The 17,962-nt window shown below is 48.4% G+C and overlaps 1 protein-coding gene across 5 annotated transcripts in view; it reads right to left on the bottom strand.

Annotated features, from left to right (window-relative positions):
* The window catches only part of LOC122392515 (Y+L amino acid transporter 2-like), a 62,508-nt gene that overhangs the window by 43,405 nt on the left and 1,141 nt on the right, over window positions 1-17,962 (bottom strand). For 3 of the 5 annotated variants that reach the window (XR_006258529.1, XM_043387454.1, XM_043387456.1), the window contains exons 1-4: window positions 16,321-16,575; window positions 14,326-14,692; window positions 7,512-7,637; window positions 4,455-4,548 (exon numbers count right to left, since the gene is read on the bottom strand). Coding sequence is in view for 3 of the 5 variants with exons in the window: in XM_043387454.1 (XP_043243389.1) it covers window positions 4,455-4,548; window positions 7,512-7,637; window positions 14,326-14,692; window positions 16,321-16,443 (710 nt within the window). In the remaining 2 variants the exon portion in view is untranslated. Of the gene's footprint in view, window positions 1-4,454; window positions 4,549-7,511; window positions 7,638-14,325; window positions 14,693-16,320; window positions 16,576-17,962 lie in introns of those variants that run through there. The other 2 variants (XR_006258530.1, XM_043387455.1) reach the window with 1 other exon arrangement.

The raw sequence follows: 17,962 nt of genomic DNA, 5'->3' as shown, positions 1-17,962 counted from the left end.
AAGCTAAATTCGATTCAAAATGACCTCGAATGACACAGACGACATCAAATTCGCAATATATGGCCTAAATGGACCATAAAACATGTGTCACGTGACCGACGCATGATATAATATTTCCGTGACCTGTGATGACCTGACCCTGACCTGAAAATCAAAGTACAAGTTTGGTACCCTCAAGGTATCTAGAGCATCTGTTCAAGAATGTGTAAACCAAAAATGAGCCTGATCTGACTTGTAAAACGGCGGCCAGAGCCCAAAATGTGAACAAGCCGAAATGCTAATAATTTTTACTTTGACCTGACCTGTGACGTCATCTGTGACCTCGAGGTCAATAAAATTAGGTTTCGCTCGACAGTTTTTCCAGGGCTATCAGACGCCGTTTGAATTTTGACGATCGGCCCAGTAGTTTCGGAGTTAGGAAGGGGGGCTATGGAGAGCCCCCCCCCCCCCCCCCCCCCCAGTAGGGTGTGTTATACGCAGACCCCAGTGGGGCGCGGGTTAAACATAAATTTGTCGCGATGCGAATGGAGCGTATCCGAAATACCATTGAACCAATATAATCTTAGGAATTTGTTGTTACTGTTGACTTAAAAAGTTCATATTTACAACCAAAATCTTATATTGAAAACGATCATAAGACAAATATTGGTTGGTCAGTGATCACACGATCAGGCTGAATAAAGCGCACCACGATAAAAATTAAACTACCATGACATTAATCACTGCTATAGAGTCAGTATCTCTCCCATCGTCATTAAAAACACATTAAATACCATCAAAGGCCGTTGTGTATACGTCAATTCGCACCCAAGGGCGAATTATGGCCGTATCTGTTTCCCGCACCCAGATAAACCATGTCAACACAGAACAGCACCGGCCAGTGAAACGACGCGCGACGGGAGCCAGACGCTCGTCGGGCGCCCTCCTTCGTCAGCAGCTGTCAAATGTGTCCCCCAAACGCACAGACAGGCGCTAATTGGGCCATCGGAGGCGGCGACAATGACACCTCACTGATGGACACGAGACCATGAACAATCCAAACTACATCGGCTGGGAGCTGGGACGGAGCGGAGGCACTATTTCCGGGACGGTCGCACCGACAGACCGACGGGACAGTAGGGAAAAGGGAGGCGCGTCGAGGAAGTCGATCAGAATCAGCGCCGACCGCCGAGCCATTGGGCATTGTTTCTATTAGTGGGAACTGAGCGGAACTGATGGAAGATGCCACACCGCAGAAAGCACGGAACGCACCCACGGTGACGCAACAGCCCGAGGGTAATCGCCGGCGCAATGTCAAGTCATGTTTGATTACCGTGTTTGTCATGTGCACGCTCCGGTGGGTAACGCTGCAATTAACTTTGAATGACGTTGACTTTCAGACGCTGACGCGTACAACGCTTGCCAAGAGCTTCGCATTTGCAGACACAAAAACAAAAACAACGCCACAGTTTCCAGAGTTACTACGCATCGCAACGTGTTCTGGAACAACCTCACGCGTTACAATCCATTAGCCAATTCACGACTCACTCACGACTACCGAGCATAAGGGTCAGGTTGGCTGAAATGGGACCTACTAACGCGACTGAAGGATGGACGCGCTACTCTAGTCACGGCGCGAGGCGCGACTCGTATCACGGTACAACACGAGGGAAGCACCACGGCGGGCTCCATTGCGTTTCAATTCGTCCGTGGTGTGTCATGAGACTGGCGGCGTTCCGGACGATGAGTTGACTGAGCTGCGACCACCGTGACACAGGGGTCACCGACGACATAAAAAGGCGCAGTGTGGGCTGCCCCAGGATGGCAGTTGGCCGTGGGCCAGGTCATGTGACCCAGAGGTCATGAGGCAGCTGTCAGATATCGTGAAGGACCTACGCGGTGGCCGTCGCGCTACAAAGAACCAGATGTCGCAGTCAAAGAAAGGGTTAGCATTGTTGTAATGCCGCGCTTTGCCAGCTGCGAGAAATAAGTGCATCACTGCAGGATTCATGGGATCCAGTTTTATGCTGTGTAATCTTACGATGAAATGCTTTTTAATTTGTTTATCGGCAATAATTTACAAAAGGTTGTAAATCCCCGTAAAACCCCGTGAGACCATGGAATTCGGCTCCATCCCCTACCTACCTGCACTCAAAACTTTTTTACTACCTCCTGGAGGATTCATTTTCATCAAACCAGCAAGATAAGAGTATCTTGAAAGGGTAACTCTTTGCTACCATTATGTGCATAGTAACGGTACGTAGTTAATATGAACTTATTCGCCAGCGAAGAGTATTATTACCATGTAAATATCAATATTACTCTCGCGATCCAGAACATCACGAAAACTCTTTCCTTCTGGGTATCGTGACTCGTGTACAGATAGTCGTTTCATGCGTGGATCTTGTTTACTCTCGTGAAGATGATATTTGAAATGGAATCACTCAGCCAATCAGAAACGAGATCGGCCGTTTGCGGTTTGAAGGCCGCGCGCATCTGTCAGTTTTCGGCCGTTGGTCTCCGAGAGCGGATGTGAGCAGTGTCGGTGCCGCGCGGCGTGGCCGTTGGTGATTGTGCTTGCGTGTTGTTCATCGCCTATAGAGCCTCTGTGGACATTTTATTGTAAGTACCGATGTGCTAGAGCATTGCATGCCGTTGAGTGGTGTTAATTTGACCTGGTTAACAGGACCCCGTGCACGGCCACGTGGCCTAGGTTGTGAGTACGTACATTAATTTTGTTGTGATGCTACAAGTTTATGCATTTTGTTGGTGACTTTGAAAAAGCCTTGCACTGTAGTGATCCAGTCTCATTATCTCACGCAGACGGGCGACCACCCAGGAACGCCGTCGCTCTCTTCAAATATTGTGCGCTGTGCCTTATCCAATATGAGGGCGCTGAATGTCTTGTATTCACATTCAAAGTGCATTCAAGTTGTATCGTGGTGTTTATTTACCGCTTGTGCATTGCTGAAGGCTTCGTATAGATTCGTATGCATAAGTGGAGAGTCTCACAATGTTCATTGCTGGTGTGCCCCTCGTATTGTTTGTACGGAAGCCAAATATACATTGTTGCTCTTGAAGCATGTTTTTTTTAGTTGGTGAGCAAATCCGGACGTTCAGAAGCTTCGTGAAGCTTCTGAAGCAAGCGTCTGTGAGTCTGTTACCATCCTCTTGGGGGGTTTACACTAAAGGAAAGAGTAAACATTACCATGTGACAAAGGGTAGGCCAGAAGAATATACTCTCTGTAGGAGGGTAAAGCACAGATTAGATGATGCGTTACTCCCTAGAAAAGGGCTCCGTTTAAGATTTACCCTTTCAAAGAGTGTAACCCAAAAAATGTTACACTCTAGACAAGAGTAAATCAAAAGAGGTAACCATTCAGAAGATGGTAAAAAACGTCTGTGTGTCATGTTACCCCTCCCTGGCGAGTTTACTCTTCATGAAAGAGTAAAATTTACCATCTGGAAGGTGGTAAAAAACGTCTGTGTGTCAAGCTACCATGCTATGGCGGGTTTACCCTTCAGGAAATGGTAAAAAAGTTTTCAGTGTGTTGACCTCAAAATGAATATGAATAAATGAAATGAATAAATGAATAAATGAATATCATTTAAAACATTGAAAATACCGAAAATACTGGATATATGGATATACTGATCTGAATCTTCTCGCGTGGTTTTACTCTAGCTTCTTGAGCAATGCAAATGTTCGTTGCAAACGGAGTTCTGGTCGATGATTAATACAGACTCCGCACGTAATGCGCACTTACTGCGCGTAAAAGCACATTAACTGGCTAATGTGTCTGGGCAAATTGTGTGCAATGTGCATCTCTCATATCAACTAACCCATTTGTCCCAAATGCGGAAACTATTACGATGATATGAAGCTCAGAGGTCGCCTGATTCCATCCCGTCTGACAGCGATGGCCATTGGCCATCTAAGCCCCCCCCCCCCCACCCCACAAATGAAATGGAGTGTCGCATACTATCTCTAGGCAAACGCCAGTCCAAGGGAAGCTCGAAATGACCCTAAGGAATTGGCCAAGCTACCGCACTGGCAAACGTCGCCGAACTTGGGAGATTTAACGAATAACGAAGTGAAAACTTCGGCGACACTAATGTTGCGTCTGTTTTGTTTAGAAGACGTCAAAATTAGAGAGTGAATCAATTGCTACAGTTTCAAAATAATATGTCGTATCAGCCTCAAGCTCGAGGGCAGAGGGAGGGGAAGGGGAGGGCAGAGCGGGGAGGGGTAGGGAGAGCGATGTCAGCAGCGGATCCGGTCTGACACTTGGCGGTGGGCGATATGCCAGCTGTATGTCACCCCGTGCCCCCCCCCCCTCCCCGCCGGTCGCCAGGACGACAGATCCGCCGACTGACCACTCGTGACCGACCCGAGCCCAGCAGCGTCATCGGTAGGACGTACCCCTGTCCCGTCAGCAAGAGAGAAGCTATAGTTAGAGAAGAGGAACACTCACCAGCCATTATATGCAAATAAGCCCGAGTAGAATGATAAAGCGATCTTGGTGACATCCGTCTGAGTATTGTCCCAGGTGAAGTTAGCAGTCTCTCCTGTGAAAGCGAAAAATACGTAAATTTCAGCCGAAGTCAAGCTGCTCGATACAAATAAAGTAGTGCACAAAAGTGCATTCTCATCTCGAGGCGATCAAACATCTGAGATCTGCAACAGGAAATATGATTAGCTTGAGAACACACTATACCTAACTGTAAAAAAGAGCAAGACACTTTTTTACTTAACCTACGGACTACGGTTAATAAATTTCCAACTTTCCGCAGCTGAGATGCAGCGGATCGAGTTAAACCCACTGTGCCGCCCTTGCTCGCCGCTTGTTGTTCCGACTGAATGTCATAGTGGACACTGAATGGATCAATACCGACGAGCAGTCTGTTCGGTTCAGGTGTTGGCCACCGAGCCTCAGTGACAATAATGGCGCATCAGCGCCACCGGCGCGCGCCACAGGTGTATCCAGCATGTCCGCTTCGGAGCAGCTTAGCGTGAAACAGTGAACCATTTTTGAGCAGTAATATGGAAAAAAATGTTTGTGCGCCATATGTGTTATGTAATGAATAATGTAATGAATCTGCGGTAAATGAATATTTGGTGGTCTAGAGCCCCATTTATTGGCCAGTTTCCAGGACCCAATGCCTTCAGTATTTCAGTTCAGTATTTCGAAACGTTCCTAAAGTAAGAGTCTCCACCGTTTTGCTCAAGCATGCCTTTCCTGGTATCAACACAGACGAAGCGAGACGGCAGCCCTCCATGCCCGAATTATTCGGCTGAAAAGTTTCGCAGTAAAAGACTGTAAACAAGAACACAATGCCAGTCTTTGAACTTTTAAAAGCCGCTCTTCAATGCACTTTACTTTTAATATTTACCTTTCAAATGGTGCCTACCAGTCTATTGATCGTGCATCAGCACACGGCCGTAATATTTTGCTAGGCTGATGCGCTGATTCACCCTCTCTCAAGGACATGTTAGAAAAGATAAAAATTACAAGACTCAGGGAGCATTCATCCTAATGACCTCACCAAGGGTCTCCACGATACTCCAAATGACCTCAGTGACCTTGCTGACGCCGAGCTGCTCGAAATCATCCCCTGTCGCCGTGACTTCAGTTAGACTCTGGACTGTCGGGGGGCACCCGTCTCCTCTGCTGTCCTCCGCCCTGACTCCACCCCCGCCCCGCCCCGCCCCCGGCGCGACCCGCCCCGGCACGCCCGCTGCACGGCCCCTGGGCGTGCACGGTCCGTTAGGTACGACCGCGCCGTGACCGGCCGCCGTGGACGCACCGCGCTGGACGTTCCCGAGTGAGTCAGCTCGGCGTCAGGTCGCCACTGCTGGACTAGACGCTCAGTGGCAGTGATGGACGGTTGTGAAGATTGGCAGGCGTTAGTGCAGTGTTTACCAGAGGGCCGTCGCCGGCCGATGCGGCACTGGCTCATGTGGAGCTGGACAATGGAGAGTGCTGACAGGATGTGCTGGTGACATTCACTGAGCCGTGAGGTGTGACAAATTGAAATGTGATTTTGGCTGGAGTGTGATACGACTGCATAAATAAAGATGACATGAATGACTTGCACTACGAAAATGGAAAGGTCATCATGCATTGCTAGCGCAGTGTGTTTCAAGACGAGATAGATCACTTCACATCATTAACCCTATTAGTGGCAGGGGGGGGGGGGTTGTTTTTATCCACCCCTCAGGTTTTTCGGCAATATCTCCGAAACCTCTGAAGCTACGATGCTGAAATTTTCTGACTTTTCCTAAAACTAATTTGGGCACATTCCCTGAAAATTTCAAGTTCATACCTTTACCAGGGGCGGCTCCAGAGCACTGGGAATTGGGGGGTCCTATTCGTGAAGCGAGTCATTTGGGCGAAGATCACGATGCTGCACCAGTTTTACGAACAGTGAATGAAAGGTATCATGTGATAACATATACAAAGTTATTGTGCATCCTCTTTTGACACGTTTTTGCTATAATAGGCGGATCCAGGCGTCCAAAAAGGGGGGTTATTTTTTACCTCCCAACATAGGTGCCCTGACACCGCCTATGCATGACCAATACAATTTTAGTCGTTCTCTCATAAGAAAATTGTAACATAACAAGACCATTGCCACCCTTTTTAGAAACAGTACCAACAAAAACCTTATTTACTATACTTTTTGTGTACCCCCAATCTCAATGATCTGTATCCGCCTATGATTTTTGAAAATGCATATTTTTAGGATCCATGTGAATTCCTGGTTCATTCTCTATCGATCAGCAAAAGTTGCGTTAAGATTGGTTCAGTAACCTGGCCGTGATAAACAGTCTAAAATGTATCTGAAATTTGCCCGTTTTAACCCCCTCTACCCCCTATTGACACTTTTTAATTTTTTTTAGAAATGTAGATCTCGTTGAGCCAAATCGAATGCCGTTTGAATTTTGAAAATCGGCCGGTTAGATCTCGAGATATCAAGGGGGGGTCGTAAACAGCCCCCCCCCCCTGCCACTAATATGGGGTAGCCAGGAGCCTGCCACTAACAGGGTTAATATGTCAATAACATAATTGCGAGGTAGAGCTTGTTGGTAAGCCTGAAACTGCTACTGAATAGATTGGCGACTACTTTTTTGCGTTGAAGCACGACTATCTCTTGAAAATGGGTAGGTGGCGAGGTCCCGTACAAATTACAAACTCGCAGTTTAACCAATGCTAACTAGTGTATCAAAATTTCCAGGTACATCGTAAAACGTTGCCCATTGGAGAATGATGGATCTCCGTTCCTTTTTTAGCCCGTTTGCCAACTAGAAACTCCCGAGGCGTACCCGAATAACAGTCGGTAGCATCGACTGCTTGATCGGTATGCCAAGACTTGCGACATTCATAACTCTCCAGTGACAAATCGTTCCACATTAAACCGCCGACTGTGTCCCCTGACCCTACTCCGTGATCATGTCCTTTCACCTTTGACCCCTCCATCCCAATGACCCGTGACTCCGTGATCCCGTGACCCCAGTGACCGCCACTGACCCAGAGCCAGCATGTAGATGCCGGTGATGATGATAATGACCAGGGCCAGCAGCTTGGCGAAGGTGAAGATGTCCTGCACGCGCGTAGCCCACGTCACGCTGTAGCAGTTGACGAACGTCAGCACGCCTGCGAAAAGAACAAAACATATGGTCAGAAAGTGCAGGGATTTACAACCCAATTGAGCACATGACTAATGGTATAAGGTGCTTTGCTCTTATTTGGGTTTGTAGTCGGAACTGAACCGTTTGCATAGTAGTTCTTTGTTGTGTCGTCTCAGACGCTAAGACACTGGCCGTTTAGTGCCGTTTCTTTTATTTCATAAGAATGCGTTGCATTGTTACACAGTTACTCATTGGCAAAATGGACGCATACTCATAACTTAGGTATACTTGTGAACAAGGTCACATATGCACCGAAAACAGCGCGACGTAACATCTCAAATGCAAAATATCCGTTGTTAATGGGATTAAGCGACATGTTTCATTCGAATTTCGAGCTGATGTTTCTCCGTAACATTGTGTGATAGAAGAAGCTCACTATTCGCAAATTCCTCTAGCAAGCTCATTTGTCCCCTCTGAGTCGCCGACAAAAAGTACGTGGAGCAGCAGGCTTCATCAACTGACATATTTACTCGCTCGAGACCAGCTGTGTTCGGCGTCAGTCGCCGCTGCTAACTGCTTGTTTTCGGGCGCGGGGAGCAGCTGCGTTCATCGCTACCCGGCTAACGGATCTCGGCTCCGCGCCCTGTTGACATCAGCGCGGCTTAGCGATGCTTTACGGTGTGACAGATGACCGACACCGACCCACAGTCCCCCTAAACACAGCCCGCGGGACTGCAGCGGTCGGAAGGCGGCACAGAGTCAACAGAGACTATTTCCCACGGGTCTCCTCTGTCGGGCCGTCTGCCGACCGGCGGGGGTGTCACTGTGTGCTCCGAGCTCGTATACTAGCGAGTAATGAACGTCGTGCGCGGAATAGTGGGCCGATGACGTCAGCACAGGCCGCGATAAGCTATGGCGATTGGTCACCAGCTGACGGAGCAGACCATTCCATCTGACTGCCGTGGGACGGCCGCCATCCTAACTGACCTCATGACAGAGTATTTCGTGTGTGATACGATCCCGGCGGGGTGAATTTGTTCGACGATATTTGAAAGAATCGCTTGACGTTATGTTTGGTGTTTACTTATTCAGCCTTGCTAGCAATCAAACGAGAAGTGTGAAATATTCCAGGGTGGAATAACATTGCAGATAAGAACATAATTATACAGCAGCTAGGATCAGACCTCTTGGAGGGACGTGTATTGCGCGAAAGCATGATAAACGGTCTCGCTCAACGTTCTTCGGAAATCGAGTCACGTTCAGTTTGTGCCGGAGAGAAAATCCACGTCCTGAAATTAAAGGTCATCGAGGGTCGTATTTACGTCAGCAGCTTCAATTACGGCTGCCATTTACAGCCGTACGTGACTTCTGAACCCGAAATTGATTAAATACTGCCAAATAAATCATGCTGCATATAAATAGCGGTTGTCGCATTCTAATCGTGAAATAACTACCTGAATTTAAGTTATCAATAGACAATAAATCAATAAGTCACTTGGAACAAAACTTGTTATTCCAGGCTGAATCCATGCATAAACATAAGCCAGCATTCAAAGCTATGCTCAACTGCAAGTATCACTTTATTTTAATTCAAAGTTCATTTAACAACGCCTCTTCATGAGAACCTCGACTACCAATATTTATTTCCACGGACAAATCGTCTACCATCATCCCAGGACACACGATCCATCGTTTCCCGATCTCACATAATACCGGTGGGCTCACCACGAACAGAGATTTCAGAGGATGACATCTACCATCACATAGGACATCTACTATGATGGATTCCTTGCCAGGCAGGCCATAAGTGATTCTCAAAACAACAAACTTCACTAATAGTATCCAAGTGACATCCTTTTTGTGTGTGACATTTTAATTAATTGGGGCTCTAACGAATTATGAGACAAATCGCAAAGTAAATCTGGATTACCTATAGAAACGCTACATGGCTAATTACTTTCCTAAAACAAAAAGTGTGCTGTGATTTGACTTCGTTTTATTTGACGAGTGTCATGGCCGGGTGACTGGCATGTGTACATAGACAAGTAAAAATGAAGTAATATGAATTGTGAATTATGAACGAACAACCTTTCCTCAACGAATACGAGTCGGTTGTCTCCGATTGAAGATCGATTCACTCGTATACGCCAAGCGAACACACACAAAACCCATTTTGCCCTAACAATGCCCGAATACGTCTGACCGCACTCATTTCCGTGGTCGCCAGGTCGCCGGCTGAAAAAAAAAACAGCTCATCGATCGAACGGTCCTTCGGCGTGCAGTCTATGGCGACGAGTTGTATTGAAAGGTAGTTGTTGCATTGGGGCCTGTGATATTACAAAATATATAATCAAAAAGCTCGGCATCCAGATTGTCATGCATATCAGGGAGAATCGTGCTTTGAAGCAGGGTGCAAAAGTTGACGCCGCCATAAACCTTCAGAGTGTGATGTAAAGGAGTGACGTGTAGGTCTCGTGCCTGAACGAAGGAACGGAACCTGCGTGTCGGCTCCGCGTTGTACGCCTCAGTTTTACACCGGGCGTCAGTGTTGCTGGCTGAATAACAATGAGCAGGACAACACAGACCCTCGGGAAGTAATGGCTGGGGAAGCTCTGATGAGCACATTCCGATGCGTGCCTGAACCTTCATAGATTTGTACGGCAGGGTAGCAAGCCACGACGAGGATGCTGAATACTTCTTGGTAACCTCATTAAAAAATAATAATAACATCTATTGCTATCAGAACAAAATCTTATGGGTAGCGAATATCACTCGAATTATTCCGCAGAAGTACCGGGTTAGCTATTCAGGCTTGTGCGAAAGCATTATTTCTATAGTCTTCTTCTTTATGACAATACCGAAGTGATTTCAGCCGAAAGGTGAACAAATTCAAGTTTCAACAAATATGGGCTTTATCCTTCTTGTTGCATCATATTCAGAATCATTTCCACATTTTTCCAACTCCACTTCGGCGCAGTTCCTGCTGCGTCGCGATCGTCGCAGAGACGCAGTTGTGATGACGTCACAGGGCTACGAGTGCGCGCGGAGGCGGCGACGAGGGTGGGGGCGGCGGCGGCGCGTCGGTCGATGGCCGTCGGCGGCGACGGCGGCGACGGCGGCAGCGCGAGCGCTCTATTTCTGGCGCAGACCACGTGGTCCCAACTGCGCCGGATTGGTCGCCGAGCGGGCGGTGCCTCCGGCGTCACGGGCTTCGGCGGCAAGGGGCCAACTGACCCCCACCCGCCCCCGCCCCCGCTGGCTGCCCTGGTCCCGGCCAGTTTCAGATGAAGAAGCTCCCCAGCCAGTCCACATGTCATTGATCATCCTGGACAATGCTGTCATAGCTTCCTACTGAAGAGGTGCGAGGAAAGAAAACGGGGAACATGAGGATTGAAAACAACTGTCTTGACTCATTTTTGTGCGTATAAAATATAAACAGCATGCAAAGAGCAGCAAACTAATTTTGAACGATTTGTTTGTGTTCTGCTCAGTGTTCATCCAATAGCGATATCGGCATCACCAATGTCACTGATCAATCAGTGCTGGAATTGTAATTCGATATTTCCGGGTCATGGGCGGCTGAGTAAGGGCAATATTGGCCGACGGCAGTGACAGCTCTCTCGCTGTGCCCAGAAAGTCGGATCGATTTCATCTGAGAGAGCTATTTGCACCCCGTGGCGAGCCAGATCGCCGACCGGGCAACAACCGACGCTCCGACTCCTCTGCCCACTGCTAAAAACCGTGACAGCCGCCTCCACCCACAAAAACGGCCGAGTCACAGGGGTGTATTTTTATCCGACGAGATGTAAGTCAGCCGGATGTCGGGGCGGGCCGGCCGGCCGCGTCGGCAGCTCTGCAGTAGACAGACAGACACCCGCGTAATGGGAAGGCTGTGGGTGGATACGCCCTCGCCCGTTGTCCCAGATAGCCGGAGAAACCGATGGGGCAGATATAGCCGCCAGTTGTCGACCAGTCAGTATACCGAGGTGAAGATAGGCGTGTCGGAGCAACTGTCTCAATAAGGTGGCGCCGGGGATATGGCGGAAATCAGCTGTCAGATCCTCAAATCGATTAACGATGGACAGTGTCCAGCAGTCTTGCTGCGGGCAGTAAAGCTTCTTCAGCGCTGCCCGCTCCGATGCAGAAGCACGAGACCAGCCCTCTCGGTCTTCAGCCGTCTTAGTGGGAAGCACGGGACCGGTCCCTCGGGCGCGAGGGCGTCACGTGCCGTGTAAATTTATCGGACCGGCCGCCGGCCTCATGTGTCATGTAAATTTATCTCTGGCAGCCGGGAAGCGATCAGCTCGAGAGAGTGTTTGTTCCCAGCCTCCTCCGCGGTACACGACGCTCGCATTCCGGACAGCTACGGAGGGCTGTGAAGCGTCGACCCGAGGTCATTCGTCTGTGCCGCCCCCGGCTGGAGAGGTCACACAACGGCACGAGCCACTGTGACAGTTCGGCCAACCGCGCGAGGCCCCCAGCGGCCGTCTTGGCATATGATACCGGAGGTGACGCGGCAGCGCCCGTTCCGGGTATCATCTTCAGCTCGTCTCGACGAGACCCGGCAACGTCTCGGGTCTCATGAGACGGCCTCCCCGACCTTCGTCTCGGAGCACCTCATGTCTGAATTTGGAACTGTCTATTTCGAATGCGTCAGGCGGTATTTAAAAGAAGACGATAGGTAAGAAGTCTGGCCAGGTCACATCACCGACTCATATCTATCCCACTTCAATATCAGTCTCTCAAATTTCATTCATCGGTCTTTTCTCATCAAGCTAGTCTTCATAGGCTATAAATTATCTTTATCTAGTGGTATTTCCTTTCGTTCTGCACTCCATTCGCAAACTATCAACCCTACACCATGGTCTCCCGTTGCCAGCCAGCCATGGATGTTGATTCCTTCACTGAACAGGATTGGCTGCTCCAACAGTGCATCGGCCAGGCTATTTTTACCCCTGCATGACTCGGCAAACCCAGTCCGGTAGTCGGTGCTGGGAGGGCGATCTTAACTTTAGCCGGCCGGCACGACACATAAAATTTCTAGTGCTATTTCACTACAACCACGCGGAAGCTTCTGAGGCAGCATTTTATCCACGAAGGCTCAGTGTGTGTAAGCGAGTAAATGTAAGTATGCCGAGGCCGAGGAATCCTTTAGAACGGTTGAAATGTCGAAATACTCACTGCGGAGTTCTAATGACGAATTTTCCGTAAGCCGTGATGTAGTTTATTCTGGCAGTAAGCAAGGCGTCAGACATTATTGCACAAGTGTATAACCGACGGGTTCGTTACGATAAAAACCGTCATAGAGTGTAAATTGTTTGCGCTTGGGGAGCAATAAGTTTGTGGCGGGAGATAAATGCATCAGGAATGTGTATATCAGTCTTCCTTGCTTGTAAATTAGCTGTGATGTAAAAATGTTAGCCATTAGTGTAATTGGTGTATGTTCTCTAAATTACCCAGTGCACTGCCCGCAAAATCTCGCTGGTGATTCTAAATAGTTAGGCTGCCTTATGATAAAACATATGTGTACACTGCTGAGTGCTGATGCATGCTGCTTAGGAATTAGGAACAAACGTTCTCAACAACAATGAAACAACTTCACGTTTAGCATCGTAAACAAGTTATTATTTATGAATGTTTCGATGCCGCGTGGTGCACACAGATTTTGTCATCGGAAAAAATGTCATGAGAAACAAAAGTATAGGAGAAGATAGGGAATACAGACTGATATTTACCCGTTGCTAGTTGTTACTTGTTGATTGCTTTACATAAATGTTTATCATCGGTCTGATGTTGAATACAGAAACGTATAGCCAGAAATGTGGAATTTTTACTTTCTGAACAAGGCAGCCTTGAAACAAATACCAAATTATCAATGTTGTACTATTTTAATTTCGTTTTCTTTCATTATTTGAGGGTTAATTCATCGACATGCAAGGCTGACGATAATCTTCTTTTGGCACTCGTGCAGTCACCAGCGTAACCATTCCCCAAATATCACCGTCAGCAACGCCACTGAATCTAAGCAGGCATGCTTCCAATTTTGCACGCTGCAAGGGACATGTGGCTGCCTTTCAACGAGCCTTTTATGCCACGCTACGTCAGCAGCCCATCAATCTGAACGTCCGCATTTATTCAGAACCATTCCTTCCCGATAAGTTACAAACTCGTGTCTGTGACCATTGGCCATGCTGTTCTTGCATGGTGCACAGCAGAGTCTGCTGTCTGGATCGTGTGGATCGGACGACCATATCGAGAAATCGTCTCCAAATTCTGAAGGGTGTCGAACCCATTGGCCGGTGGCACTGGCACACTCAAGGCCAGAGGTATGATGGAATGTATGTGCCCCGGGTCACCAGCATATCCTCACGCGATCATCACGAAATGCTGGCGGTAAAACACTAAATAAACGCGCAGGAGAAACATTCTGACAGCTGCTTTGAAGTTGAAGAAGAAGGGGCATTTCACCTATGGTTTAGAATTGTTTAAGTACTTCAAATTATATTTCATTCGGATTCCTACACAGTTTTTATCCTCGGTAGATCGTATCGCTTTTTCTCGATAAATGTGATCTGTGAAGAGCAGCTTTGACTACCCCTGAGCATTTACTGTGCCATCGCTGAAAACCACTTATTCTGCGGTCTTTTCCCTCCCAACTCCACACACCAATACCACTACCATTACCCCTATTCCCTCCCGCTGGCGATACTCACAGATGCTGACGGCAGCCAGGAGCGCAGCGCTGGTGTACGGCGGCTCGCAGGTCGGGTAGAACGGCTTCAGGGCGTAGACGGAGAACGTCAGAGCCACGACCGTCTGCGAGCACGGTCGGACGATCATGCACTCCACCCAGAGTCGCATGAACGCCAGGAAGGGGCCGAAGGTGTCCATAATGTAGGCGTAGTCGGCGCCAGACTTGTTGATCATGCAGCCGAGCTCGGCATAGCAGTAGGCGCCCACCATGGAGAAAACGCCCGAGGCTACCCAGACAACCAGCGAGAGATTGATGCTGCCCGTGTTCTCCAGCACGCCAGTCGGCGAGATGAAGATGCCGGAGCCGATGATGGAGCCCACGATGACCTGTGAGGAGAGAGGAAGGGAGGAGAGAAGGAGAGTTATAACAGGAGGCGTGAAAAACGATGGTTGACGATGTTTTGGCATAGAGAAGTTGGCGCTGCATGACCGTGATGCTGTACGTGCAATGTGGCAAACATTAGGTATGCACATAGTACACCTGAATAATAATAAAAAAAATAGTAAGATATTTTCCGTGTGTAGTTTTCCCTGGTAACCGTTTAAGGTGGTTACAGTAGAATCCACTAAATAAATCCACGTAGGTGACACGGCGTTTTGGATTTATTAAGCGGTGACTTTATCAACCGGAGTTGGTTATGCCTCTATAGAAAAATCCGAGAACAGCTGAAGTGGCCACAATAAGCGGCTGGATTTATTATCTGAGGATTTATTAAGCGGATTCTACTGTATAAAATGCATGAATATTGACGAATGACGGATTATATGAAAAAGATACTTAAGATAAAATGCTAACACTCAGATAAAATCTTTGCTATTTCTAGAAAAGTGTCTGTAGAAAAGGAATGATTGGTATAACCGGCAACCACTGTTGAGGGACAATACAAATATAATCTAAAAATGCAATACAGTTTTCATATTTATGAGACTGTGTCCTAGTAAGTTAAGAATTTAGTATCCTACCGAAACCAGTCGGTCAACTCCGGACATTTGTCTAAATAAGTCGGGTCTGGCCGACTGAGCATGACGGAGAATGCAGCGCCGGCAGTAGAATATAACACTAGATGGCAGCGCGTGACATTCATGGCAAGTTATGAGAACCTTCGGTCATAAAACATTTTTTAACGATTTGGATGCAATGTTTTGGCTCGTAATGGCAGCAAGGTGTAGAACCGAAAATGTATATTTCTTAGAATAAAGATCTGCTGAAGCAACTACTTGGAGTAAATATTACATTGTTTTCAATATAAGATCTTTTGGTGACTTCAATGTCGTTTTCGTTATTGCAGCCATTTCACACCGATCAGCGCCTAACATTTATACATAACTCGCAATCAGAATTATCCAAAATTATACTTCCTTCCTCTCCAAATATACTAATGCGTACCGATGTACAATTTTATAGCATAGTGCATTTATAAGCATGCAGGCTTCATTTCTTTTCACATATGATTGAATATATCTCTTTAGAAGATTGGGAAGACTGAAGAGAAAATAATCACATTCTGCCCTTTTCGGGGTCATACTTGAGCTAAATATAATCGAAAAAAATATTTGCGTGGTTCGTAGCTAGCGAAATAACGACATTTCATTGAAGATAATTCATCAACCGAGCACGAAACGGATATATGTAAAGAAGAAATGAGTTATGTCTATGTGAGTACAATGAAGCTCATCCTGGCCTGATGACAGGGTTTAGGTACATTCGGCTGACAATTGACGCCCGATGAGGGGAAGATGTGAGGTAAATCATGAACGTCAACAGCACCAATGTGGCGATGTCCGATATCTTTCGGTATCGCAAATATTTTTGCGCTTAATTATGTGCAATAAATATACGTTCAATTCCTATATATTGCTATGCAAAATATAAACTAAATTATGGCGAAACTACCGTTCATTTTCCCAAGCATCTTCCCTCGCTCAATCCACCCATAAGCCCCCATCCAACTCACCGTGATTCCATTGAGCAGACTCATCTTGGCCTGCAGCTTGACGCCCTTGCTGTCGTCATCCTTCTTGTCGGCGGCGCCGCCTCCTTCCCTGAGGGGCAGCGAGTCGTACTGGGATTCGGCCATGGTTGGCGGCCGTTCGGGGGAGAGACAGGTGCAGCTGACCCGGTCACCGACGCAGGCGACAGCCGGCCTCTGCTCTGTGCTAACGTCGGACCCGCGCCCCGCGCTCGACCCTCGGCGACTCCCGACGCGGACTGGGACGGTACCGACGCTGCTCGTGCCCCTCGTCGGCTTGGATCGATAGGGGGTGGTGACGTCATCGGATGACGACATACGCGCAGAGCGTCATCGGTCGGCCGGCGGGGGCGGTGATTGGTGGAGAGAGAACTGGTTGGGTCACCGGTCGGAGAGGGACAGTTATATGGAGAGAGGGGCAGAGAGGCGTGAGCTGGGAGCGTGGATGATGTGCTCGCTGCTCTGCATAATATGCGAATTGACCGATGCATAGTAAAGTAGTGATGGGAAGGCCGGAATGTGGTCCATGTATCACACCCGACCATCAGGTGAAGTGCGCTTGAGCGAACGTAACCGGTTACAACTGGAACTGTCTGGTTTGTCGCCCAATATGCGAAGAATTGCGCTTGCGTGACGCGCACGTATGAATTTGCATGAACTTTACAGAAAATAATCGATTAAATTTTCAGCATAACCTATCGAGCTACAACCGAAATGTGAGTATGGGTACGCGTTTGTTATCATATCGACCCTATCCCATCCAACGCAGCAATCACTCGCGAGGGGGGAGAGGGAGGGGATGGCCACACAAGCGGTCGGTTGTCGCCTGTGACGGCCCACGCCGGCCTAGCCGACAAACAGATGGGCATGAAGGGTGGGAGAGGGGAGGGTATGAGCAGGTGGGAGTTATCAACGGGAACACCTGGGGCTTTCCGGACGGTGCTGTTTGCAGTGTATGACAACATACGCTCACACAAGCATGGGACCAACTACCAGCCGTAAAAAACGGTACGTGCCGAGTCCTCTCATTTCTCAGGCTCAGCGTGCCGGAATTTTATGGAATGGAGAAGGCAGCCGGCTACTTGAATAGAACTCTCCGCAGTAGACGAAAAAGTCCATGGCGGCACATTGAAATACTAGTTTAGCACGGTGTCAGATCAGGTTCAATCCAGTTCGAGTCTCAGTAGCTTGCCAATACTAATGGCAGTACCTTCCCCTCACAGTCACACCCAGTGTGTCAGATGACCTTCCCTCCCCTCCCCGTGAGGATGCTGACCTAGCCAAATCATGACCGCGCCCCCGACCACGTGTTTGGACGTTCCCCTGGACGTGCGGCACTGCCGCCGACAGGAATCGACCAATGACGGCTGCCCGGGGGGGGGGGGGGGTCAGGTGATGACTGCGCCGGCGCCGAGTCTTGCCAGCTCCTGCTCGGACTTTCGTCATCTTTACATCAGACCGCGGTACGACGTAAATGCAGAGACAGCAGCTGCTACGACGGTTGGTTGCAGGAAACGGCAGGATCGTAATCGAACGCCGAAGTCCCACCGTCGCGGCGGGGTGAAAGGGGCGTTCAGTTCACCGTCCCATGAGAGGGGCGGGGCAGAACCGGTCCGTGATTGTGCAG

The sequence above is a fragment of the Amphibalanus amphitrite genome, unplaced genomic scaffold, assembly GCF_019059575.1.
Source record: "Amphibalanus amphitrite isolate SeventyFive unplaced genomic scaffold, NRLGWU_Aamphi_draft 000489F_arrow, whole genome shotgun sequence".
NCBI lineage: Eukaryota > Metazoa > Arthropoda > Thecostraca > Balanomorpha > Balanidae > Amphibalanus > Amphibalanus amphitrite.
Note: the sequence above shows the minus strand (reverse complement) of the source record. Positions and strands in the feature narration are given on the sequence as shown.